The following is a 24,654-nucleotide window of genomic DNA, read 5'->3' as shown; positions in this document are numbered from 1 at the left end:
GCGTACAGAGTTATTAGCAAACAAGATACAAAATTCGGAATGGTTGTAAGCTGCCTTTTGGCAGACACTCGTAGGCCTGTCTAAAACCTTGCTCTCTGTGTTGTTCCTACTGGGTAAATATTTACATCTCAGATGTCCCCTTTCTTGGCAGTTCCAACAAAGAGGTGAAGAATTGTGTAAGCCTTGTGAGCTGCCTTAAAAGTTAAGGAAAGGCTGAAGAAGCAAGATGAGGGTACCTTCATGGACTGTGCAGTAAAGGATTGCTTCTAGAAAGGGGCTCTGGTTTGTTTTTGCCAGTGTCCCACCTTTTTTTCTTTTTTTTTGATAATTAAACATTGATAGCTTTGTACTCTGTAACTCTGATGTTTTGAAAATCTACCAACCCCCAGTACATTTAGTTGCAGGCTAACTTTTAGACAAAAAGACCCATTATCTCTGTGTACTGGAACTGACGAATATAATGTGACTCTTTCTAAACCAGGCTTGAAAGTGGGTGAAAAGGAGTGCTTTAATCTTCTATAAAAATAGAATTATAGGTTATACTTCTGAGTTACACTACTGTTCTTAAGTTTGCCATGTGTATTTATAAGGGTTTTCTCAGACGACTGGATGCGAAACTTGTTTTCTGATCTTTTTGAGAATAATATGCATTTAGTTTGGCTATAAGAATGTGTTTTGGTTTTTTTAATAGAGCAGCTTGAATACTGCCAACATTGAACAACAAACTGACACAGACTTCAGATTCCCCCCCCCGCCTTTGGAAATCTATTTGGACTTGCAAAATAATTCCCTTAGAAATGGTAAACACCATTTCTGCTCAATTTTGCGGAGTTCTTGCTCACACTGGAAATCATTCCAATGTCCCGCTTCTACCTCTCTGCTGCCACTCTCTGAATAATGTGTTTTAGACTTAGAAATTGGTCAGAAAATAATTTTGAATCTGAAACCTCTTAATTTCTTTGGCTGCAGATGGAGCCATTGTTTTTAGAATTTCTGAATTGCAGTTGATCCCTGGGTTTTGATTCAAAAGGGACCACTTACTGGTTTTGGAATTACTTTAAACCAGTTTCTATGCAGTCTCAATCTTGACAAAACCAGTGTTCTAGATAATGCCAGTTCTGAACCAAAATTAGGCACACTTGTGTGTTAAACCTCATCTTCTTGGGCCTGTCATTGGTTAGATTTGCCTTTGTAAATTGTGGTGTGTAAATCATGATATTTAATACGAGTATAATATCGAGTGGCCCTGAAACATTTTCTTATCTTTCCAGGCTATAACATTAGTGTCATTATTTTCCTTAGTATTGCTGATGGATGAATACTCTTGACTATCCACTATTGATGCTTATTAGCAGTAAATGCTGATCCTACAAAGGGCATTACAATGGTAAGGTTTTCTGAGCAGACATATATAGAGATATATAATATAAAAATCAGACCAAGTCACAATTGCAGGAGAAGGGAAGAAGGAGGCTTCCAGAGAGAGAAATGTGGCTTGGGTCACTCTGGTTCTGAATCAGTCACAATATACCACCATCATCAGTATTAACTGTTTTTAGGAATCCCCAGATAATGACTGCAGTGGTTTGCCAGAAAAGGTGGAGAAGTGTGTGTTTCTTCCAGCATCGGCACTAGTCTAATAAAAGTTACTGTTTTTTCTTGTGAACCTTGCCTAGGTTGTTCTGTGCAATAACATTGTTGAGTTGTAACTTCCATTTCTGCTCTCTACCACACAGCCTGCATTTTAATGGCTTGGTTAAAAGCTGAAAATATGAAAGACTCTCCTTCATTTATAAATATTTATAGTATATCTAGGCTCCAGTAAGCCACATGCTGAATTTTTGACCAGTGTGGCTTTCATTAAGGTTTCCATGGGAATGACAGTACCCCCTGGCTGAATAGAAATGAGAGCTGTGCCTATCATTTTGAATCATCCTTTCTGCCTTATCTAGAACGTGGAATATCGGAAGGCACAGAGTTCTGCAATGTATGTGTATAATAATTCTTACAATCATGTTGGGACTTAGTGAAGCCTTGTTGTTGGGGTATGTTTAGCCGAGCGATAAGGGGTGATGAGAACCGCCAGCTCCCAAGTCCGCTCCACATGAGTCACAGGGTTTAACGCCGCAGGCCTGTTGTGGGCTGAGGCGTCTCACGGACGGGAAATCCTGAGCTGGCCGCTGCAGGGCAGTGACAAAATGAGGATGTCTTTATATTCTGGTCAGCTATTCGTAGGAAAGCAGAGAAAATGGATATTGTTAATAAGCATCCCTTGACTTCCTGAATTTTCTTCCTTTGATGTAATTTGCAAACCAGGGAGTGCAACTCCGAGTAGCCCCGTTTCCATTTTATGGCTTTATAGAATTTTTCTAAGTAGGTTTATGGCTCTTGATTTTTATATGATTAGAGCTACACAAGACTACAAAGAACTCATGACATCAGGGTGTTTGGTCTTTTTGATTCTGTAGAAAGGACGGTAAAACTCTTCAAGTATACTTATTTTTGCAAAAAAAAATAACACAAAATACTTTTTCCCCCCTTTGGAATGTATTCCAGTTTAATCTCGGAGGCAAACACCTTTTAAGAAGTATCCTCTAGAGAGAAGACAATATGTTGCCAGTTTATTTCCTAATTGGTCGGACAGTGGAAACACTTGTTTGGTGTGGCTCTTGGTATGTTTGAGGATATTTATTGCTTACTCCTTCTCCAAACAGCATCGTTTCAGAAGTAATATTATGCTCTAAAAGATTGGAAATTGTGGTAATGACAGACTCTCACGAAGTCAGGCTGGTAATGACACTACTGTTGTAGAAATTCATAATCATAAGAGTTGCTGGCTGTAACTTTGTGGCAGCCCTACTAGTGAGTGGAGCTCTTCTGTACCCGTATATGAAGCTATTACATCTGTATGTCTATTAGTATGGAATTAGACTATTCCAGTTGGAAGGGACCTACAATGATCATCTAGTCCAAATAGGAAAGGATTATCCCACTGATTTTATTTTTTTTTTACATTTCTGTAGATGAAAAGCAGATTAATGACTTAAATGGTATGAAAGTAATACAGGAAAGCTTAAGCTTTATCCAACCCTGTGTTCTCCCTCCAGGAGCTGGGGATTTCAGATGTGTGGTTGCAGCTTGGGGGGGTAGGAGTTAAGCGTCTGACCTCGCGCAGTATGTTCCCTGAGTGACTCAAGGTCTGACATGGCACACTTGGGGAAATCGCTAGTAATAGATCTGTGCCGATTATAACAGCATCTGTGGATCTTTAAAGACTAAAGCAAATATATAAACTTTCTTGTTACCTGAAAATTACATCAGCTAGATATATAGAATAAAGGGAGAGATATGTGTAAAACAGGGTAGAAGGAGATGCCGACACTCCTCGAGTGGTGACTATTTTAACAGAATTGAAAGCGAAGTTATTAGCGTTTCCAGACTTGATTGTAGTTGCATTGTCTCCATAAACTATATGAAAACTAACAGAACTTTCCTTTGACAGCATAGTAAGGTGGGATCGATCAGTTGTTCAAGTGTGATACTTCTGTTTGTGTGAATGATACATAGTTTGTACATGACAAATACTATGATGCATCAGAAAACATTGTATTATGTGACATTTGTTGAGTTTCTCAAATGTTTATCTTTTACAGTTTAGAACTGAATGTTGTTTGTTGCCCGGGTGGTATATCAGTTCTGACACAGTCCATGAGATCGTGACAGGTAGCTCTTCTAGAAAACTTTAAATGGAGACACTTTTAATTGTAAATTCTCATTAAGCCCAAAGGGAACTTAATTTATTGAAGGTGCTAAAATCTGAAGCAACAGATTTGTTATATATAAACTTCAAAAAAAGTATATATTGTAGCAACTCAATCCTAGCGTATTTAATCATCCTATTAAAAATCTTTTCCTAAAAGCATAGTGAGCGAATGATACAGGATTTAATTAATGAATGATTCATAATTTGAGCAAGCTTGAAATGTAATACAAGTTATATAGTCTTATCATTTTAACGCAAACAAGGTCAGAGTGTTGAGTACAGAGCAAGGCCAGGACTGAGCATAAACCTGTAGAACTACCTCAAACTTTTACAAACAGGTTGTGCTCAGTGTAGGTAGATCTGATTTAGCATTACTGGATGCTAATAACCCAGGAGAATATTTTTTTTTTTCTTTTTGTTCTTAACAAGCTCTTTAGCATTTTAAACACTAGTGAATGCTAGCTTTGGGTAATAGACTGATTCTTTTTGTTTGTTTTTTTCCAGGTCTATAAAGGTGAATTTCAGCTTCCTGACTTTCTTAAAGACATGCCACAGGTACAGTATTGGATTAGTTTCATTTTTGTAGGTGTCGTGGCAAGTTAGTATAAAACCAGTCTTTATAAACCACTTCATAAATTTGATTTTGTTTGATCATAAGAGAACAGGTGACTAGAGATAATAAGAGAATAGTTTCTCCATGAGATTGAACGTCCAACACTCTTGCTCTTAGACTCAGCAGTCTCAAGCCTCTTCTGAGTGCATGTGTAACTCTTACTAGTGTGGTGCCTGTAAACCTGAGCTGGCTGAACACTGCTGAGAAACTTGTGGAAAGTTTGATTCTTTTTTGTGTAGACGAAATTGCAAAGTTTGTTATTTGTAGAGAGGCTTTATCTCTTGTGGCCTTGCATAGTAAGGTTTAAAGCAAGTATAGAATAGAGATCAGATAATGAGAGATTTTTAAAAATAAATACTACTGTATCAGGCAAAACAAATGAACGGTTCAGCCATGGATAGTGATGGTGTGTTGATGTAATAATCAAGTGAGCTATTGAACTTCAGATTTTACTGAGAATTCGTAATCTGGTACGCTTCAAATGCTGTTAATTGTCATCAGCTACCCAAGGGACCTAACCTTTGCAATAGCAGTTGAAAAAGCAAAATCCTTATCATGGAGCTCTCTTAAACTGCAGGATCTCTTGATACCTTCCCCCCCTCAAGCTACATGAACAGGTGGGAGGCACGCTTCCAGCCTCATGCCCTTTCCTCATGCAGACATCACAGAAAGGTTTTGGGCTGTAACCACTAGTGCATTTATGGACGTAGGAGTTCAGCTTGGAAGATGGCATCCCTTGCTGCTGGGCAGCTCTTCTGTGTCTCCTGAACATAACAGAGCAGAGAGGGTGGACTTGTTCCATGGAGCTGCCTGTTGGAGTGCTCCATTTCAGTAGCTTGAAGGGCTTCTGGGAAGGGGGTGGGGTGTTGTGTTTCTTTTTTTCCTCTTTGATGTGTAGTGAAATTAATTCTGCCTCCCATAGCCTTGCAGTTTTAAGCTTTGCTAATATAGACATGAAAAATCGAGCAGATGATCTAGACAAGGAGCAAATCGTTTAATTCACCTTTATCAGAGAAATAAGAAATATTTGTATTCTATTGCTGAAATGAAATATTTTATGTGAAATAAGTAGAACATGTAGCAATTGATTTTTCTTTTCTTGGGTAAGAGCTGCTCAGCTAGGCTCATAGAACTATCGTTTTTTGTAGGCTGTGTAATTGATGGTAAATGTGTAAATGCCATCTCAAGTGCTCTCTACGTTGTGCTTTGATAGAAAAAAACAGGAAGTGGCTCATCACTGTCACTGTCTCAGGGTGTGTTCAAGTAAAGCTAAGCAGAAAAATACTTGAGGTTTTTTTTCAATTCCTCCTGCATATAGAGGAGTACAGCATTGCAGAATGGGGAGAGAAAGCATTTCAAGGGCTTTCTGCCTCCAGAATTTTGTGTATCTGCAAGAGCAAGAGGCATTCTTGTCTCCCATTAGCCTCAGTAGGAGCTGTGGGTTGCTAAGCCTTCAGAGTTACCCCTGATTTTTGTTGTCATTGCTGCTATTTTATGTAAGTAGCCTCTCAAAGGTAAAATAATTTGCAGTGTCTTTACTTTTAAAAGAAGAAAAAACCTACTGGGCACAAGCTTTCTTGACTTTGGATCCCCAGTATTAAGAAAAGACTCCTTGATTATGACTTTTGTTAGATGTAGAGACTGAAGAATACAAAGCAGAATCTACCCCATGCAAACAAAGCATTTTGACATAGTCCATTAATTCAAATGGAAATTTAATTTATTAAAAAGGAAAATTGGTTTCTTCTGTTCCAGCCAAAGAAGACAGTAGAAAGGAACTCTCGTGGCAAGATAAAATGAACATGGATCAGTAAAGTCGAATAGCTGTAGTGTCTGTTTCTTGTTTTCAGAATATAACTTTTTGCTGTGGACACCAAATCTTTCTGATAAATCTTTGTGTGATCTCTAACGTGGGCTTCGCTCTTTTACTGGATGTTTGCCTGCTCTCACTCTTTGAACAGTTAGTGCTCATGCTTTGCAAGCTGTGCTCAGCTACTAGAAAACCATTAAGAACCTGGCACCACGCAGCTAAATGTGCTGTTGCTCACAGCATTTTGACTCTCAACCGCTGGCCAAAATGTCTATGCAGCTTAACGGCAGGACAACTAGTTAAATGTGTGCTGCTTAAAAGTTACTGTCAGCAAATCCTATTGAGAAAGCGTGCTGTAGTTACTTCTGATGCTTTCAAATGCAATTATTGTGGCTATTTCAAGATTATCTACAACCTCACAGATAAAGTTGCAGCATATATGGTTGCAAGCATAGGGTGTGTCAGAAGGAGATTAAATGTTGCTGATAAGGATTTCTGGAAAATGCAGGGAGATGAGCTGTCTTTAAAATTGAGCACACTGTGTACAGATAGTGTGCTAGCAAAACAGCTGGTCCTTGATCTGCCTGTGGTATCAGTTAAATTATGCTGCTTGGTTTTTCAAATTATCTTGGGATACATCAAAAGAACTTGGTCCACTATTTCTAGCAAATGTCCTCTTTCAATCCATATGATAGGGGAAGTTTCAAAATGGGACTCTCCTAAATTTCAGGAGGTGGATGTATACAGTTAGCTTGGTATGAGTACAGTATTTACCTAACTCTGAGCAGATTTTTCCAAAGTAAAGGAAACCCAAGCTTTGTGAAACAGTAAGAGAATATTGCTTAAACTGTAAACACTGACATTGGAGTTGAAATTGATTCTGATAGTTTTCTGCTTTAGTATTACACTAAAGATAAAATTAACATAGCATAACCAAACAGCTAGATGGGAGAGCAAACATTGGTGCTGATAATGATATTTTTTTCCTCTAATGTAAAATAGCTAATTTCATTTTAATTATTTACTTGACAGACTGAACCTATGGAATAGAAGATACAATGGATATTTCTTGCACAGTAGGTAATAAAAGAGCATGCAGTCCTGCTCATTTGCTCCTCTTGATTTAGTTAAGGTGATTTTTTTAAACTTATGTAACTCCATGTAAGAGTCTGGGTAAGAAAAACATGAAGATGTGTGGATCTTGAGTCAGAATCTGTAAAAATCACATTGAGGTAAGTCCTAGTGGTGAGAGCTACAAAAGCATCGCTCATGGCTTTGAGAGTCACAATGCAGTTCTGCATGGCTCATCACAATTTGCAGTATTGGACTGTCAGCACTATTTTAGAGTTGGAAATTGAAAGGAGTATGAAAAACTGTACGCTGCTCATCCAGGCATTCTTCAACAGATTTTCTTGTTCATTTTAGTATCTGTGTGTCTTTCAGCACTATGGCATACTGGCACAACAGATTCAGGTCCCCATTTTAACAGAATAGTGAAACTTTAAAGAGGACTCTTACTGTCTTTCTCTTCCTTTTTTAAATCAATTGCCCTTTCTACATAGAGGAAACGGCTAACGATGAGCTGATTTGTATAATTTGCTTTTAGTAAGTCCCATAATTAATATTTTCAATAAACTGTCTTTTAGTTGTTGAATTAACAATGGCAAGATTGTGCAGGGAACTCAGTAAATTCCAGACTAATCAAGGAACGAATAGTGCAAAATTTACTGTATTAATCCAGGATTTTTATTTGTAATCCCTGTTATCAAATATTCGAGCTTGACAACAAAAGATAGCAAAATGCATCCAGTTTAAATATAGCCAAAAGCAACACACCACGCAGGGATACCCAGCGGAGATATTTATATGTGGCCATAAATATAGCTCACTCTATAGCCCTAAATATAGCCAAAAGCATCGTACCAATTAGCAATAATGGATATAAAAGTTTTTCCAAAGATTAATTGCAGAGCTTCATTCTGAAATCGATAGGGAAACCGTGATCTTTTCACATAGTTGATGTTAAAATGACTGAAACATCTACTTCATGTTGCCACTTATATCTTAGAAATATTGTAGTTTTAAATACATTCTTCAATCTAAAGCTCCTGTCCAATTTCTGAGACACCAAATTGTTAACTTCCCAGCAGTAACTACCCCTGGTGCGTTGTCACGAAAGAGACACTTCCAACACGTACACACAGCCCACTTTCACAAGTATTTTGAATATAAGTGCAGATTCAGATAATTTTTATTTTAACATCTAAATATGCTCCAAGCAGTAACTGTAATGATAAACGATGGAAAAAGCAGCCACATTCCTTACAGGGAAGTTTTTGGTGGCTGTGGTTAGTCTTGAGAGTGACTTTTCACCTACTGAGATGACAGTGAGTACACTTAATTATGCATTATTTGTAATTACAAAATGTTGTCAGGGATAAAAACAATATTACATTGAAAGCTCAAACATAACTTTATTTTTCTTTTTCTTTAGAAAAAAAGAGTGCTGCCTTTTCCATGGAAATCAAGGACTGTGCCACTGAGATCAGTGAGGGGTATTGCTCATGGCCTGCTTTTTTGGGAATTTTCTCCCCCATTTCTTTCATACTGTTTTTGTTCAAAATTTTGCTGTTGTGAGCGCATGTAAACCTGTTTGGAAAAAAAAAAAATCACTGATGTTAATGTAGAACCGTATTACATTTGCACAACTATTTTTTTAGAGGTTTTAAAAAATGCAAAGCAATGCCTAAGAAGTTGCTATTCTGTCTTAATTCCAAAACTCCATCTTCAAAGATTTTTTTTTTCTTGTAGCAGTTTGGTTTTAAATGTATGGAGCTTTCAAAAGAGTGGTCTGTGCTTGTCCTAAAAGGTTTTTGGTGGAACAGTAGTTTGTTTTATTCATGTGTGGAAATTGTTAAATATCTTTTATTTAAAAAGTTGATAATGTACATGTACAATAACAATTCAATGATCTTTTGTATTTTATTTTTCAAAATAAATGCTTTAAATGTGATTATTTTTTTATTAATGTGTTCACCTCAGAGTTAAGATTTAAATAATTCAAGATATTGATGTATTACTTGGATAGAAGATATGATCTAATGTCCTGGGTTTGGATCCCTCTTTAAGGTTTGCGATTGAATGCATTCAGTTTGCTTTTAATAGCTGGGTGATGAGAAGAAGTAAATTAGAGCATCCTCCTGGGAGTTATAGAAGAGTAAGATGAGATCTGTTTACTGCAGGAAAAAGTAGGTGATTTTTTTTGTTCCTCAACAGCAATTGTGGTCAGACGGGTGCTGCTGGGGTGAAACTGCTTCTGCAAACCCTGCTGGGAAATTTATATCCTAAAGCTTTGGGCATCTCTCAGTCAATGTGGAACATGATTATTCAGGTAAGGTTTTTTGGGGGAAATGGTTTTTGGGTCTCATTTTCTGTCCCAGAAGAAAATTTTCTGTCCCAGAAGAAAATGAGAGAGACTTCTTTCCAAAATGCTTGATTTCCACAAATTCTGCCTCTTCGGAGTAGGAAGAGTTTTGGTTTTCCTGTTTCATTTGTTTCTATAACTCGTTAAAATGTATTTGCAAAACCACCAGTGAAAGAAGAACGTTTAAGTGCCTTCAAGAAACAAGTTAATTTTCCAGTTTGATACAGATTTACCAAATCCTTGCCGAATACTCTTGGGTGCAAAAGTAAGCCCGGAGCATCCCCTAGTGACAGGGCAGGGCCGCGCTGCCCCTCGCTTTCTCCCTGGACAACGCCGCCAGCGCGGAGCTCCCCGCGGCTGCCGGGACCGGCGGGGACCGCTCATAGAAGAGCAGAAAAGAGGAAAAAAAAGAAACGGAAACAAGAGCGAGCGGTGGCGGGGGGGTCCCGCCGCCCCCCGTGCGGGGACAGACCCGCTCCCCGCCGCGGCGGCCCCGCCCGCGCGGGACCCGGATGGGCGCTACGTGACGCGGCGCGCGGCGCCCGCTCTGGCTTCTCCCGCCGCTCCGGAGCCGCCGCCGGCGCGGGCAGCAGGTGAGGGCGGGCGGCAGCGGGTGCCGGGGTGGGCAGGGGAGAGGCGGCACCGTCCCCGTGACGGCCCTTCTCCCTCCCTCGGCAGATGTGGAGGCGGGCGGGCGGCGCGGCGCCGGGCTGGGCGCGGAAGACGCGGCGGCAGGTGGTTCCCCCGCAGCCCGGCAGGGGGCAGGAGCGCGGCGGCGGCCCCGGTACCCGGCCGGCGGCACCCTGTGAGGTGAGGGGCGGGAGAGCCCCGCGGCGCCGGGCTGAGGCGGCGCCCGGGGAGCGGGAGGGGGTCGGTGAGCGCTCGGAGGAGGGCAGTGCCCGGGGAGCGCGGGGGGAGCGGGGGGCTGTCCCCCGCCTGGGGCCGCCGGCGGGACCTCGGCCTGGGCCGGTCACACCATAGTCGGTTCACCTTGTGAGCTCCGTTAGAGTTTAGGCTGTTTAGAAGGACCTAGTGAGGCGCTAAGCGACAGTTAATATTTAATTGCCTAATTAATATTTAATTTGCTGGATATCTGGCTTGCCCACGCGTCTGGCTCAGTTTGCGAGCTCACTGGGGACTGTGCTGCCCCGTCCGCAAATGGGATGACGCCTCCAGACCTCACAGGGGTGATACTGGAAAGCTGCCTCAAGCTCCTAAAAGCTTGTGTGTGCTGTGAAATTCTCTGTAAGGCGGCAGTTGTTGCTGTCAGCGAGTACAGAGCGCGTGGCCTTTATCCGCTGGTCGCTGGGCAGCCTCTGGTTAGGCCTCCAAGGAGGTCACGGCAGTGATGAGGTTTCCCATCATACGGCGTGTCTCTGCTGTCCAATGCAGAAGTCAAGTTGTAGTATCCATCGTACTCTGTGTTGTCTTTTGCTAATAACTAGAGATGCTGAGTATGTCCAGAGTTTTACAGTCAAATGTATAATACAGTTTACTGCAGCTCAGGGGTCCCTGCCCTTTTTCAGGATCTTTCTTTGCTACTCTGACACAGATTCATTAGAAATAACTGGATGGTGTGTCTTTGCCCAGTTTGTGTGACCTTTGGACATCTAAGTCTCTTGAAGAATGCTATGGAGAGACTGCTAGGTCACATTTCATTCTGCATCCTCACAGGGACCCAGTTTCTACTGAAAAAGGGAGAGCTTTCCTGACAATCTGGTTGGTGTGTCCCCAAAACAAACACATTCTGATCAGTTAGCTTTGAATAGCAGTTTGTGGAGGTCTCCTATGATGGATCCATACATCAGTACCTTGATGAGAAAGACTTGGACTGTGTAATCATTATGGCACTTTTTTATAGATATGTAATTTTGCTAACACCAATGTAACCTCAGAAGGTATTTAAGAAAAGTTCTTTAAAGTGATACAGAAAAGTTGAGGGAACAGCAGAGCCTTAGAAAGCTTTTTTGAATCTTGGCATCAAGTAAAACTTGATGCAGCTCTAGGGTTGCTGTCGTTCCCTAGGGAACAAAGCAAAACTTGCAGGTCCCATTCATTTAATAAGCTTTGTTTGGTCCGTATATGTGAGACAGTATCTGAGCTATCGATAACAAAGATCCGGAAAGTAATCTCTACCATTTAAACGACAGGTAGGTTGTAAACTGGAAGGGGGTATTTCTGGTAGAGTTGGATAGTGCTGACAGATGGTTCAATTAAATATTTGATTTAGAAATCATTTTGCTTAGTGGTGCTGTTTTCTCATTAATTATCTGTTGCTCTGGCCCTAGACATATTTGAAAATGAAATGGATGCATTTACTTAGTTTAAATAAACAAAACCCTGTATCTTTAATGAGAGATTTAACAAAGAAGTGTTTTTGTGCATAGTTAATAATAATTACTGTGCGTGCTTTAAGTGGCAGAGGATATTCACATGGATGCATGTTCCTCATGAAATGAAGAGAACCGAAAATCAGAGAACCAAAATGCAGATCATTGTATGTCGGAAAACTAGCCAGTGATTAGCTTATGTTTTTATTTTAGGAAGACTCTCTGTTCCAGTCAGCATGCTGCTGTTTCACTACTCCATGTCCGTGGATGACCAGGAAGTGAAGCAAACCTAGAGAGGAACTTCAGTTAACTTTTAATGAACGTCAAGAAACAGGTTAAACTTGTCAATGATCAGTCTCTTCATTTTACTGCCACTAATCTTGAAATCCTGGACTAATTATGGGCTGAGGTCTTATATTCTGAACCTCACTATTTAGGCAATTGCTTTGTGTGAGCATTCCACTGAAAAAGAAGGTTATTACTCATGAGCATAACATAATTAACCTGTGCTCTCTCATGTTTTTCCCTAAACCTTCATGTCACGTTAAAGGAGGATTATGAAAGAGGAAGAATTCTTTTTTCTCAAACCTGTACTTCTGTTGGAGGACCTTTTTGGTACCGTGCCGACTGGATGGACTCACCCAAAACACATTCTGTGGTCCACGATTCTGATATACTTAATGGAGCTGAAGTTTGTTTATTCAGAGTACACTCCATTTATATGAAAGCTATGGGACATTCTTGAAAAATGTGGACAACTGAAGATTTTTGGTCCATCTTGAGTACTTTCAAAAAGTCTTAAGAGAACTGGAAATAGAGCAGTCGAAACACTGGTTTCAGGTAACACAATTATGAATAATACATTCACAGTAAATACAGCCTCACACTCAATTTTGACTGTGCATCTTGTAAATTAAGCTTCTGCAAGCTGCTGCTTGATAATAATTTGTTTACCTCCTTAAAGGAGTCCCTACCAAAATAACCTTTGATTTATGTTGTAGATGCTCTTTATCTGTCAGGCATAGTTGACTTGTTTTGATAATTGACAATGTCAGAATAAATGTTGTTTCAGGACAGATATTAAAATTGTTAGTATGGTGTGGACATTGAGGAGCCCTTCTATCCTTATTTATCTGCCTGTGCATTGTACTGTGGTGGAAAAATTATTGTGAAGTGAAAGTCCATCTTTTGAACTGTAGAGGAGAGAAATTAAATACCTGTAGTACGCTGAGACAAAGCCTCTTAACAAGCTGCAGTTGAAAAAGACATTTTTGAAACTTCATGGTACCTGCTTATCTAGGTTTGTTAGGGTGTTACACAGGATGTAAAATTCACCTCCAAATTTTGGTGAAAGAAGGCTATGCACACTCACACAGAATGTGGAGGGTTTGGTGTGCTGGCCTCTCTGGAGAGTATCTGTTTTGACCAGGAGCATCCCAGGTCTGTCTGGGTTCATTTTGAACTTGCAGCTTTTCCTTTAAGAGCTAAGGTCTACAGACAGCCTGACGACGTGCGTGAGGACTGTATTAGCAGAATTAGTAAGGCAGAATAATTAATCATGGCTATTAAAATTTTATATCATTTCTGCTTGTTGATTTTGATCGGAAGCAACCTTTATGAAACATTTATTTAGTCAATAAATAAATGTACCAGATATGCTTGTGCAAATATTCCTTCTCTTTTTACATTTTATAGTGATTTGAGAGAAGGAGCCTGCAGGGTTAGAGAGCTGGATGAAGCCTCCAGTAGTATAATGTCTTTGTTAGGATGTTGTGATGCCACTGGAAACACCACAGCAATCCTGTAAACAGGGGTGCTCTTTACATAATGCAGTGTAAAGAGAGCAGCAGGGTTTCTAGTTTTCCTCCTCTGCTCTTTGAATTATTATTTTTATAACGCAGGTTTTTGTTAGTCCATCCTGTCCTCTGGCTGAAGACGGACTGTGAAGGCGTGGTAGCTGGTGTTGCAATGCATTTTTTTCTGTGCAGGAAAGGAAATTGATGATTATCAGTAAAAGCACAATAGAATATGTGGAATTAAATACATGTGTATCAGATGTGTGCGTTTGTGTACAGCATGCTGTGATGCAGTGGGCAGGAAAATATCTGTTTTCTCTGTCTCAATTCTCTCATTTCCCAGGAAATGCTAGAACTGAGCAGAGAGCCTTCGGAGTGCCTGTCACTGTGCACAGCAGGATCTGATCCGCTCTTGCAGCTGAAGGTGACGGCCTGGAGCTGGCTGGGAGCTGGAGCCCAGGGCGTCGCACGGCCAATGGCAGCGTGGGTTTGAGGGTGTGCTGCTGCAGATGGCCTATTGCATGGACGGGCTGGGACAGCGGCCACCCAAATCCACCCAGCAAATGACATCTACTGCAGGAGCGTGGCGGAGCCAATCACGCCCTGCACCGCGCAGCCAATGGACGCCTGTCTCTTACCCAGCCACTGGCAGGGGCTCTGTGGCTCTAGGACCTTGGCACAGCTCTGCAAGCTGCCTTCCTGCACAGACAGCCCTCTCCGAGTGTGTTTCTCAGCACAGTCGCCATCCTGGCTGTGATTCATTTCCCAGTAATAACAATGCCGTTGTAAATTAGCAGTGTGAAGCCGGGGAGTTCCGTGCCTTGCCTGCTACGTGATCTGCAGCTGGTGGGAGAGCGCCTAAGTAATTTGGGTCTTGTTTCCTATTCAGCATTGCCACGGCTGCCTACCCAGCAGACCTCCGTACGAGAGCCAGAGGGATGGTGGTAGTTACGGGGCAGAACAAAGTGAGTGGAAACCCGGATGATGCCATGTCGAGCTCAGATGCAGAGGATGATTTCCAAGAGCCAGCCACTCCTACTGCAACCCAGGCAGGACAAGCACTACCTCTGCTGCCTCAGCAGGTAAGAGCTTTCTGGCACTGTTCCTCCGATAAGGCCCAGTTATTGCAGCACGTACTGCTCAGGTGCCGAAGGATTCAAGATTTCTTTGCTGGAGTAGTTATGGATACCCAGTTCAGCTGCCAGTAGTAGCTAAATTGTTGAATAAAACTGTCTCTTGAATTTTACTTCAATAGCTTAGCAGCATTACTCAGGATTTCCATCCATGTTTGGACTTGACAAATACAAGTGTTTATTCTGGTACTGAGGCATCTTAAGGTGTGATATTAAGATTTTAGGCCTGCTGTAAACCTAATGTAAATGCAGAATCACTGTTTCTTTTCAGTGTATAGTATAATATAGTACAGTATAGTAGTGTAAAGAAACCAGTAGAGTAGCAACTGAGTACAAGTCCCAAGGTTGGCCTGAGATTTCCTACCATATGTGTGGGTGTGTGTGGTGGGTGAGTGGGTGTGGGTGTGTAAGGGTGGGGAGGGCTTTTTGTTTTGTTTTTTCTTTCCCCAAAAGACCCAAGAGGAATCGTTCGTGCTTTTAATGAATGTCTAGTATTAAAGCTGAGTGATTACTGCTGTTTCAGATTTCCAACTAAAATTAAAACATTCACTGATTACACCCAGAAGCCAGCCAAAGTATTCAAGTTGTTAACCCTTGAACCTCACTGTTTTGTCGCTGCAGGCCAGGAAAGAAGCCTTTCCTGGACCAAATCATGTCACAGTGGCAAGGACTGTGTGCTGTATCTTCTAGAAGGTGTAACCCTTTTAGCCTGAATGTGTCTGCAAAGGACTAGAGGCTCATTTCTGATGATGTGATTGCTTTTGCAGTTTCCAGAAGTTGTTCCACTAAACGTAGGAGGCATGTATTTTACAACAAGACTGTCAACACTGAGACGTTATGAGGACACAATGTTGGCGGCTATGTTCAGTGGAAGACACTACATTCCAACAGATGCTGAAGGCAGATATTTTATTGACAGAGATGGAACCTACTTTGGGTATGTACAGTGTCCTCAGTGGTATACTTTAAAAGTTGTTACTGAAGAAAATTATTTTAAAGAAAAATAAGTTCTAACATTTTTTTTCCTTCTAATTAAATCATATTTGTGTAGTAGGCAAATGTGACTTGCAAGCATCCACGCTTTCAAAACATCTCAAGAGAAGAGTATATTGCAATTAAAAATTGACTTGTTTTATTCTTAAGGGCTTAAGTTTTAAATTGGGGAAAGAAAAACAAGTGATGTTTTGAATTTGCACATTGTCTCATGTAGCATATCTCCTTTCAAGGTATCAAGTTGTTTTGATGTTTTTAAAGAAGTATGTATTTGACATTGCTTTTCATAGGAAGCTTTTTTGTACCACACTTTTTAAATGGATATTACAGTATTTATGATAAAGAGGGAATGGAAGGAATGCATCTAGGTTTCTTAAACAGTTGAAAGTATGATGTTTTCAGTGTGTAACAGGATGTAATGTAACTGGTAAAAAAGCACAAGCCTCGAATTTTTTTTTAAATTATTTTTGCTGGTAGTGCCATATTCACAGAATCAACTAGGTTGGAAGAGTCCTCTGGAATCAGTAATAGTTTTGTTGGTTAATGCTTTTAAAGTGTTTTCTTTCCCTGTTAAAAATCTTGTAGCTTAACAGTGTTTCAGAACTACAAGGAAATGTTCTCTCTCTCTCTCTCTCTTGTTACTATTACATATACTACAAGTGTCCATGGCCCCAGTTCTGTGAAGAGAACACCTCCTTTGCAAATGCACCATCCATTCAGCTAGAATCCTGGTTCTGTGTGGGATAAAACATCCACACATACGATTCTCCAGGAAAACAGAAAAGATTATTTTGTCACAGACCTAAATTTGAAATACAGTGACTACGTTCTCCTTCCCATGAAATACCGTGTCCTCTTCTATTTTAAGTGGTTACTCCACCTTGAACTTTTTGTTTAAAATATGATGGTATTTTTTTTGAGTGAGTTTTGACATTAACAGAGGCAAAATGTGAAATGGTGACTTGGAAACTTGCACGTGGCAAATGCTTTTAAAAACATGTGTTGGAAATATGACTCACACATGTTTCAGTTACTGTCTAAGCGTAGGGATTTCTGTCTCAACAGAATAAACAATGAATGTCCAGTGTTTCTTCTCCTTTCCACCTGCAACAGTTTTGGCAGAAATGTGTTACTTAATAATTTGTTTGCCCTTTTTTTAGAGACATACTTAACTTTCTACGATCTGGTGACCTGCCACCAAGAGAACGAGTGAGGTCAGTTTACAAGGAAGCTCAGTATTATTCCATAGGACCATTGCTAGACAATCTAGAGGATATCCAGCCTCTTAAAGGAGAAAAAGTTAGACAAGCTTTCCTGGGCCTAATGCCATATTACAAAGGTAAATAAACAGAGTAGTATTGACTGTTTCTTCTAGCGTGATTCAAGTAGTATACATGGTGCTTTCAGGTCTGCTTTCAGCTTTCAAACTAATTCCGTTGTATTTGAGAAGTTTATTATGTGCTTTTCATGCTCTTTAGATCTTTGAGGCCTCCACGTCAGATTTGTACCAGCTGCATCCAAGGATGTGGATTTTTATGCTGTCTTAAAAGGGAGCAAGATCTAGGCCATAACATGCAAGGCTTATTAAACGAGAAGGTTTCTCTGCCTCTGCATTTGTTCCATTAGGACCTGGAACTGAATAAACTTGGGCATATAGTAAGGACACCAAGTTCACAAGATAACTGAGATTGATTTAATTACTATATATGTAGCTACATGCAACTTCCCATTGCTGCTAATATTGAGTAACTTGTTAAACACTGCAGTAATATATTTCACAGGAAATAATTGCATTTGTTTTCTTTTACTAGGTGCTTCATTGTTATTGTCAACTTTTATTTTTTTTTTAGATCATTTGGAACGGATAATCGAAATAGCAAAGCTTAGAGCTATGCAAAGAAAAGCGAGATTTGCAAAGTTGAAGGTCTGTGTCTTCAAAGAAGAGATGCCCATCACTCCCTATGAATGCCCACATTTCAATTCGTTACGTTTTGAGAGGAGTGAAAGTGAGACAAAGCTATTTGAACATCACTGCGAAGTAGATGTATCTTTTGGCCCCTGGGAGGCTGTGGCTGACGTCTATGATCTTCTGCACTGTATTGTGACAGACCTGTCTGACAGAGGGATAACTGTGGATCATCAGTGTATCGGTGTGTGCGATAAACACCTGATAAATCACTATTACTGCAAGCGTCCTATCTATGAATTCAAGATTACTTGGTGGTGAGTTATTTTGTCCAGAACGGTGCAGGCAATAGAAGGACTTCTAGACGACAATTGCTTTTAATATTTTTGCAACGTGTCTCTGGAAATGCATTGCTGCTAACATAATGGACTCAGTCTGCTGCAGTGTTGGCTAACGCTTCGCTGCTCAGCAAAAGGGAACCTGTTACTGAGGTTGAAAAACCTCTGAACTCTTGAAAAACCAGCCTGAAACAAGACTGTTGGCTCAGGTATCTTAACGAGGCACAAAACAAAGTCACCTCATGGAAATTATGGAGAGGAGCGTCTAACATCTTTTAAAAGGTGCCACCTACCATGTGGCTTCAGTATCATAGGCTGCAACATGGATATTGCAGATCTCACCTGCATTATTATAAAGCCGGGGTGCTGATAATGCTGACATAACGTGGTTGAATTTTACCCACTTAGAAATGCTTTAGTCACTACTTACCACTTTATAAAATTGAGTAACACCCAGCACAGAGATTCTGGAAATGTTATTTTGATGTAATAGATCATTTAAAAAAAAATAGGAGTACTCCTTCTATATTATTAATTGTTGCCACAATTAAGCTATATTTCTTTTTTAATTAAGAATCTGCATCGTGAATTATAATATTATATTTCAATTATTTCCATTGTTAGAAAAAGGAATAGCAGATTTGGAATATATTCCTTAATGCTTTTAGGAATAATAACTGTTCATGGAAGACTTGTGCCTGTTTTTAGCCTTAGAAATTCTAAATGTTTACAGTATCTACAAAAAAAGAAGCTCTATAGAATCAGGTCATTTACAAAGGCTTTTGGTAAATGAGAAAACCCTATATGTATGTTCCTATTAGCAGAAGTAAGAGGAATATTTAATGTATATTATTTTATTACTGACTCTTTTTACATTCTGTGATATTAAACTTTGTTCTAGAGTTAGAGTCAAATGATGATACTAGACAAGTGCTTCCTTCACCTCACCTTCTTCAGACAATTAAGTCTCATTTTTAACATTCTTGTTGACCCTTCCTGGTGTAACATCAGGAAAAAAAAATTTCAACCTTCATATTCAAATATTTCTCCAATTATAAACCAGTATAGCTGGGTAGTAAATTTCTTTCCACACTGAAAGAGGCAGCCATTGCAGAATCATATTCTTTTCAAGAGGTAAATTGTTGCACTTCTGACATGAGTAACCACATCCCGAAGCTGAATTACTGTATGTCCAAAACTGAAAGGCAGATCTAAACATCTGAAGATATTACTGTTTTGTGAGGTACAGAAGACTCCAGTATTTTTCTAAAAGACCCCACTTGAAGTGGCCTCAAAATAATCTTAAAGAGAGAGGGAAAGTAAATGTTTGCATATTGTGTTCCATTGGATTAGTTAATCCAAGAATATTGCTTAATTAAACTTTTGACCAAAACAGCTAAGAAACATGTTAATTACAATGATCAAAATTCTCAGGTACCTGAGGTAATTTTTAGAATGATTCTAAGAACTTTATGATCAAATTGTCTTGCAAAAAAGAGGCAAATTGTTTGCACTGTCACACTTTTGTGTATTTAATTTAAGAATTTTTAGTAAATTGTCTCTCTGAGGTGGGGGCATATAGCTCTAATGATTTCTTTTCAAGTGTTTACTTACAGAGGGTCATTGTCAAGTGCTGAGTTTCAAGTCCAGAGCTTCAATTTTGAAATGAGAGGAAAGAGGAAATTATGTTTCTTAAATATTGGCCTTTGTGTTACAAGTTGTTGTGTTTGACAACCCAAAATTAAAAGTCAAACTGAGACTAGTAAAGTTTCCCTAAAATGAGAGGAAGCTTGCATGGTTTCTTTGCTACTGTTCTGGCTTCATTTTCTGTTGGGTTTTTTTTTTTTCAGGGAACCTTAAACTGCAAATCACAATTTCTAATAAAATGATGTAGGATCTTCAAGCTGAGGCTTACAAAGCTTTGGCTGCTTGTACACTTCAGGCATTTCAGTTCAGGATTTTCAGCGTCAGTTTATCTAGAGACTGCAATGAGAATTGCAGTTTTACTGGGTTATTTGGTACTTTTTGCCACTTCCCTTATATGTACTTACACGGGACATAACTCTGGTTTGAATTTCAGCACTCCTTGCAGAAATGGAACACGGTCTGATTTAACAGTATGTTTTTTAGTTTGGCTTTAAGAATTTTTCTGCTTTTATTCTAGAGAAGCTATGATGACAAAATTCCTGTTTTGATCATGTTTGCTATTTCTTAATATGCACACACTGATATTTTATAACTTTTTCCTGTTTATTGCTTAAATAAGTAAGGAAGACTACCTAACCCAAAAGGTAAACATTAAAATCTTGGTCTGTATCAGTTGCATCTTAATTGAAGCTTTCATCCTTCAGATCCTCCAGCAGACAGCGAACATTAAGTGCAATACTGAAAAAGAAAACCCAGATTTGAGCCAACGTGCTTTGGTTAAACACATACATCCTGTGCTGTGATTTGTGCAAGTTAACAATACTGACTACGCTTGTTCTAAGCAGTCTCTGTTTACAGTGATTTAGATGATATTGCCTAATATGTATTCATTTTTTGACAGAAACAGAAGTGTTGTGCAGGCGGATGTCAGGGGAGTATAATCTAATAACTGGTTTATATAACATTATTGACTTACCTTTTCTTGGAGTGTAGCGTAATTTTTGAAATTCTGCGTTTGCAACAAAAATGTGAGTAGCTGATCTACTAAATCTCTGTTTAAGATGATTCATGGTTTTGTATATCGTGGATGCTTTATAATTGTCTAATTAAACTAAATGCCTATGTAATCTGCTTTTTTTTCTTTAAGATTTTTCTTTATATCTGGCTAGGCCAGAGGTTTGCTGGAACATATTTACCTGTTTCTCTGTGCTGCTTCTGCTTAGCTTTTTTGGCACTTTATCATCTACACAGCTACTTTTCCACCTCCACACTCCCAAATACCCCGTGTTTGTGAGCTGACACCATAGACAAATTGGCCGTGCAGTAAACGGTCTCATGTCATCAATATAATGTTGCTATGAACCTCGTGTCTGCAGATCATTAAAAGGACAATGCATGTCAGCCCATTTAGCTCATTCAATATGAAGGAAAGACAATTTTTCTTTCGTGTTCTGAGACAGGGTACATGCCATTTTTGGTTCCAAATTGATATACAGGAACACGTGTGTTAGAATCAACTTTATCCCCCCTCCCACCCTGAAATAAGAAGTCTCAAATATTTTCAAAGCACAGATTGTGTATCTGGATTGCAGTGATTACTGTTTTTTATCAGTACTGTGGGTAATAGTGGGACAGTTGAAGGATAGTAATTTAAAAAGTAGAATTGTTAGCTATTTTTTTTAGGTAGCTGTGTGTCTGAACAAAAACATAACAAGACTAACCTTTTTAACATCCCCTCTGTATATGCACAGTCTAGTGTTTTTTAACAGGGAGCAAAGGGAGGTGTTACTATCACATCTCATATTAAGTGACGGCCAATTTCACAGCACATTAAATGTTTCTGCATCTGTTTTACACTTGTAAAATAGGAAGGGTACCTATTTTGGGTATCCTGGGAGACACCTCATGATGTAATATATGCAAATACCTGAATTTGTTAATGTGGATATTTTTGAGGTTTTGTTGTTGTTCAGTTGTGTAATACTCTTTCCTGAAACTAGCATGAGAGCGAAGGGTTGTGTTAAACATGGGTTTTCTGATAAACCTGCTTATGCCTTAGATATCTCGTGCCCCCATTTTGTAAAATCACTGATCCCAGAGGTGTTCAATATATGAAAAAGTGACGGCTATTTTAGTTACAGGAAAATCAAGAATCTTCCTTGATTCTTAACAACAAGGCCATTAAGGGAATCAGTACTTACTAATCCAGTTGCAGTCTCCCTTCTTCTGCCCCGCCTCGATGCCTGTCACTTCAACAGTCAAACAAAGTAGTCACAGGGCTGGCTCTGGCTAGCACAAGTCCTAGAAGGCAAAAGTCAAAGACTTCTGTCCTATGAGGAATGTAGGGATTTGCATAAACTCATAATCTGGCCGTTACTGAAGTGATTGTTAAAATTCCAGCAAACTCGGAAGGATGTTGATATTTTAAACTGTGCTAAACGACAGCTTTGTTAAACCCTAATCTGTTTTGAGCCAGATTGTTCCAATGTGTGTGTTGTGAAAGACAGAGGTTGGCCAGTTCTTTTATTGATGGTTCTTGGTATATCTGTGTTTTCGTAGTGAAATCTGAAGCCGAGTGAGGTTGCTGGTCAGTGCCCCCCAGAACTGAACACAGCCCGTTTCAAGTGTACCCCGTGCATTGAGCATGTGCTGGGTTTTGCAAAAATGAAAGCGGAAGGGAATTAGTTCTGCAGTGTATCTTCCCCAGGGACAGTCCTCACTGGCTCTGAAGGAAGACTGCAGTGAGATCCTCATCCACACTCCCCCACATCTCCATTTGTTAGGGGAAGTGTAAGAGGCACGAGGAGATGAGGTGTCTAGCCTGAAGATTCACAGTGAGATAATGACTGACTGGATTCCCCCTTAGTCCTCACCCCTTTCTCTAACCTTTAAGATGTACAATTCTATGTGCAAGAAATGTATTACTTCTCTCTACTGCACCCTCAAATTTGTTTGCAAGGTGAATACTCAGTCTGTTTTAAACTAAAGGGATTCTTTTCATATTACAATACGGTGACTGATAGTTGCTGACGGATCAGTGAACATCTTATTACTGACAAAAATATCTGAATAAATGAATTTTTAAAAATATTGTATAATCCCTTTAATTTCACTTTTCTGCTTTATTTTTTTCTAAAGACTGTTAAGAAATCAAAACTCTTCTTTTAAGGGCTAACATCTGTTTCCTAGTAATACGTGTTCAGGTTAAGTACCCGTATTTTGGGGTTTGAGGGCCTTGTTTTGTGCTTGCTGTAAGCTGAAGGATGGCTGCGTGATCAGTCTTCTGTTTGCTTTTTTCCTTTAAAAAAAAAAATTACTGATATAATTAAGGGTCATGATTTTCTAGCTTCATTTGGCATTTGCAACCCCTGAGAACCTTCCTGCCCACCTTTAGTCTCATTGCTCATTCTTGTTTATAGATGACCTGGGACAGGTGACATGATGAGGAAGATGATGGAAGTGCCAACAGGGAAAGTCTCAGGTCAGAGCTGATCGTTTGCATTGCAGAGTGTTCTTTCCATTTTATTTCAACTTTTGTGCTGTGTGAGGCAGAGGAACATTCATCCGCATTTGTGTGAGGTCAGGCAGAGGATCCAGTCTGTCTGGAAGCCCAGCTAACCTTGACTCTGTTCATCTGTTTTCTCTGTAAGTTCAGTGTATTGTGATGTATCCAGTTAAGTGGGAGGGAAAATCCAGTGGCTGTGGATTGCACTGGGAAATTCAGCAGTGAGGGGTGAGGTGGCTGCTGGGTCACACTACTTGAATTTCAGCATCGTTGTTAAGAGAGGTCTGAGGACCTTTATGCCACAGCTTATGCATTGGATCTTTCTTTTCTTCATGGCAAAGCAGAGTAATCAAGTTTGTTTAGGACGGAACTGCCTGGCAGGTAAGAGAAGACTTCAGAGCAAAGAATGTAGAAAGATGGTCTCTTAACTCATCATAAATCTCTGGGACATGATATTTCTTTCATTTCCTTCATTTAGCAACTGCTTTACTCTGGACGATGTGTAGACCCCACTGGCTTTAAGTTATGATTGGTGTTACTGAACCCTGGAGGGGTATTGATCTCTTTGGTTATTGGTAGGTAAACAATTGTAAATGTTTTCAGGTTGTTCAGGCACAGCAGAGAGGACCCAGGATAGTTCTGAGTTTTGTGCTGTGGAAACATAATTTCCTTTAACAAAGAAAGAAAAAAACTCCAGTCTTTCATTATCTTTCTGCAAATAAGCTAGATTTCAGAGAGTAATTATGTTCTGTTATTCTCTTCTGTATATAGTCCTGTAACTGGAAATTGCTTTCCAGAACAGCAGTTCTTACTCGTTTTACTTACACAAGCTTAGTATAAGTTTACTTACACTGTGACTTTTATAAATGGATTTGTTTTGCTCAATTATAAATTGTATGTGTCTATGCATTGTAACCCGTAATGCCTTTGAAAATCCAGCCTGGATGCTAACGATCAGGGTTTGGAATTATCTCCAAATGTGTTTTATTTTAAGTAAGTTGATGTGTGATGTTTAATACTGTAGTACTGTAGTGTATTATTTCTTACTATGTTTTGCTTTCAGTTCAGTAATATATAGTCTGGTTTTTTTTATTTAAAATAGAAGACAAACGTGGATATAAGGTTTGTGTTGTGCAATAAAAGTACGTTATACTGAGAATTGTTGGAATCTGGCTCATCTGGTCTGCAGCTGCCCTCCTCCTATTCCCTGTGAGTTTGCTTTGCGTGACTGCAAACGAAAATTAAGACACCAATCTCTGTCCCAGGCTTGGTTTAACGGCACCAACCACTAACTCGGTCATCACTTCCTTAACAGACGGCACTTGCGCAGTGTCTGCACTCTGGTGTCAGACTGGTATCGGATTATTTCGGTTCTTCCTTCCTGCTGTACCCATCA

At 39.7% G+C, this 24,654-nt stretch overlaps 2 protein-coding genes across 15 annotated transcripts in view; both read left to right on the top strand.

Annotated features, from left to right (window-relative positions):
- The window catches only part of TPST1 (tyrosylprotein sulfotransferase 1), a 32,311-nt gene extending 23,112 nt beyond the window's left edge, over positions 1-9,199 (top strand). For 3 of the 9 annotated variants that reach the window (XM_068415541.1, XM_068415535.1, XM_068415533.1), the window contains 4 exons: positions 4,268-4,318; positions 6,132-6,207; positions 7,219-7,262; positions 8,681-9,199. In XM_068415541.1, coding sequence (XP_068271642.1) covers positions 4,268-4,318; positions 6,132-6,176 — 96 coding nt within the window. In that variant the 3' untranslated portion in view covers positions 6,177-6,207; positions 7,219-7,262; positions 8,681-9,199. Of the gene's footprint in view, positions 1-4,267; positions 4,319-6,131; positions 6,208-7,218; positions 7,267-8,680 lie in introns of all 9 variants that reach the window. The other 6 variants (XM_068415540.1, XM_068415537.1, XM_068415536.1 and 3 more) reach the window with 6 other exon arrangements.
- A 1,142-nt stretch (positions 9,200-10,341) lies between these two features.
- Positions 10,342-24,369, top strand: KCTD7 (potassium channel tetramerization domain containing 7). Of its 6 annotated transcripts, none has more exons than XR_011049441.1 (7): positions 10,342-10,420; positions 12,154-12,780; positions 14,626-14,818; positions 15,637-15,806; positions 17,023-17,201; positions 17,713-18,388; positions 20,655-24,369. XR_011049441.1 is itself a non-coding variant. In XM_068415405.1 (7 exons), the coding sequence occupies exons 4-7, from the start codon at positions 14,675-14,677 to the stop codon at positions 18,087-18,089; spliced, it is 870 nt and encodes a 289-aa protein (XP_068271506.1). In that variant the 5' UTR covers positions 10,342-10,420; positions 12,154-12,274; positions 12,491-12,780; positions 14,626-14,674; the 3' UTR covers positions 18,090-24,369. The 6 variants fall into 6 exon arrangements, 4 of the variants coding, with proteins under 4 accessions (XP_068271506.1, XP_068271508.1, XP_068271507.1 ...); XR_011049440.1 differs by having other exon boundaries at positions 17,713-20,781; positions 23,173-24,369; XM_068415405.1 differs by having other exon boundaries at positions 12,154-12,274; positions 12,491-12,780; positions 17,713-24,369.
- The last annotated feature ends 285 nt before the right edge of the window (positions 24,370-24,654 follow it).

Source organism: Nyctibius grandis, chromosome 18 (genome assembly GCF_013368605.1).
Source record: "Nyctibius grandis isolate bNycGra1 chromosome 18, bNycGra1.pri, whole genome shotgun sequence".
Taxonomy (NCBI): Eukaryota; Metazoa; Chordata; class Aves; order Nyctibiiformes; family Nyctibiidae; genus Nyctibius; species Nyctibius grandis.
Note: the sequence above shows the minus strand (reverse complement) of the source record. Positions and strands in the feature narration are given on the sequence as shown.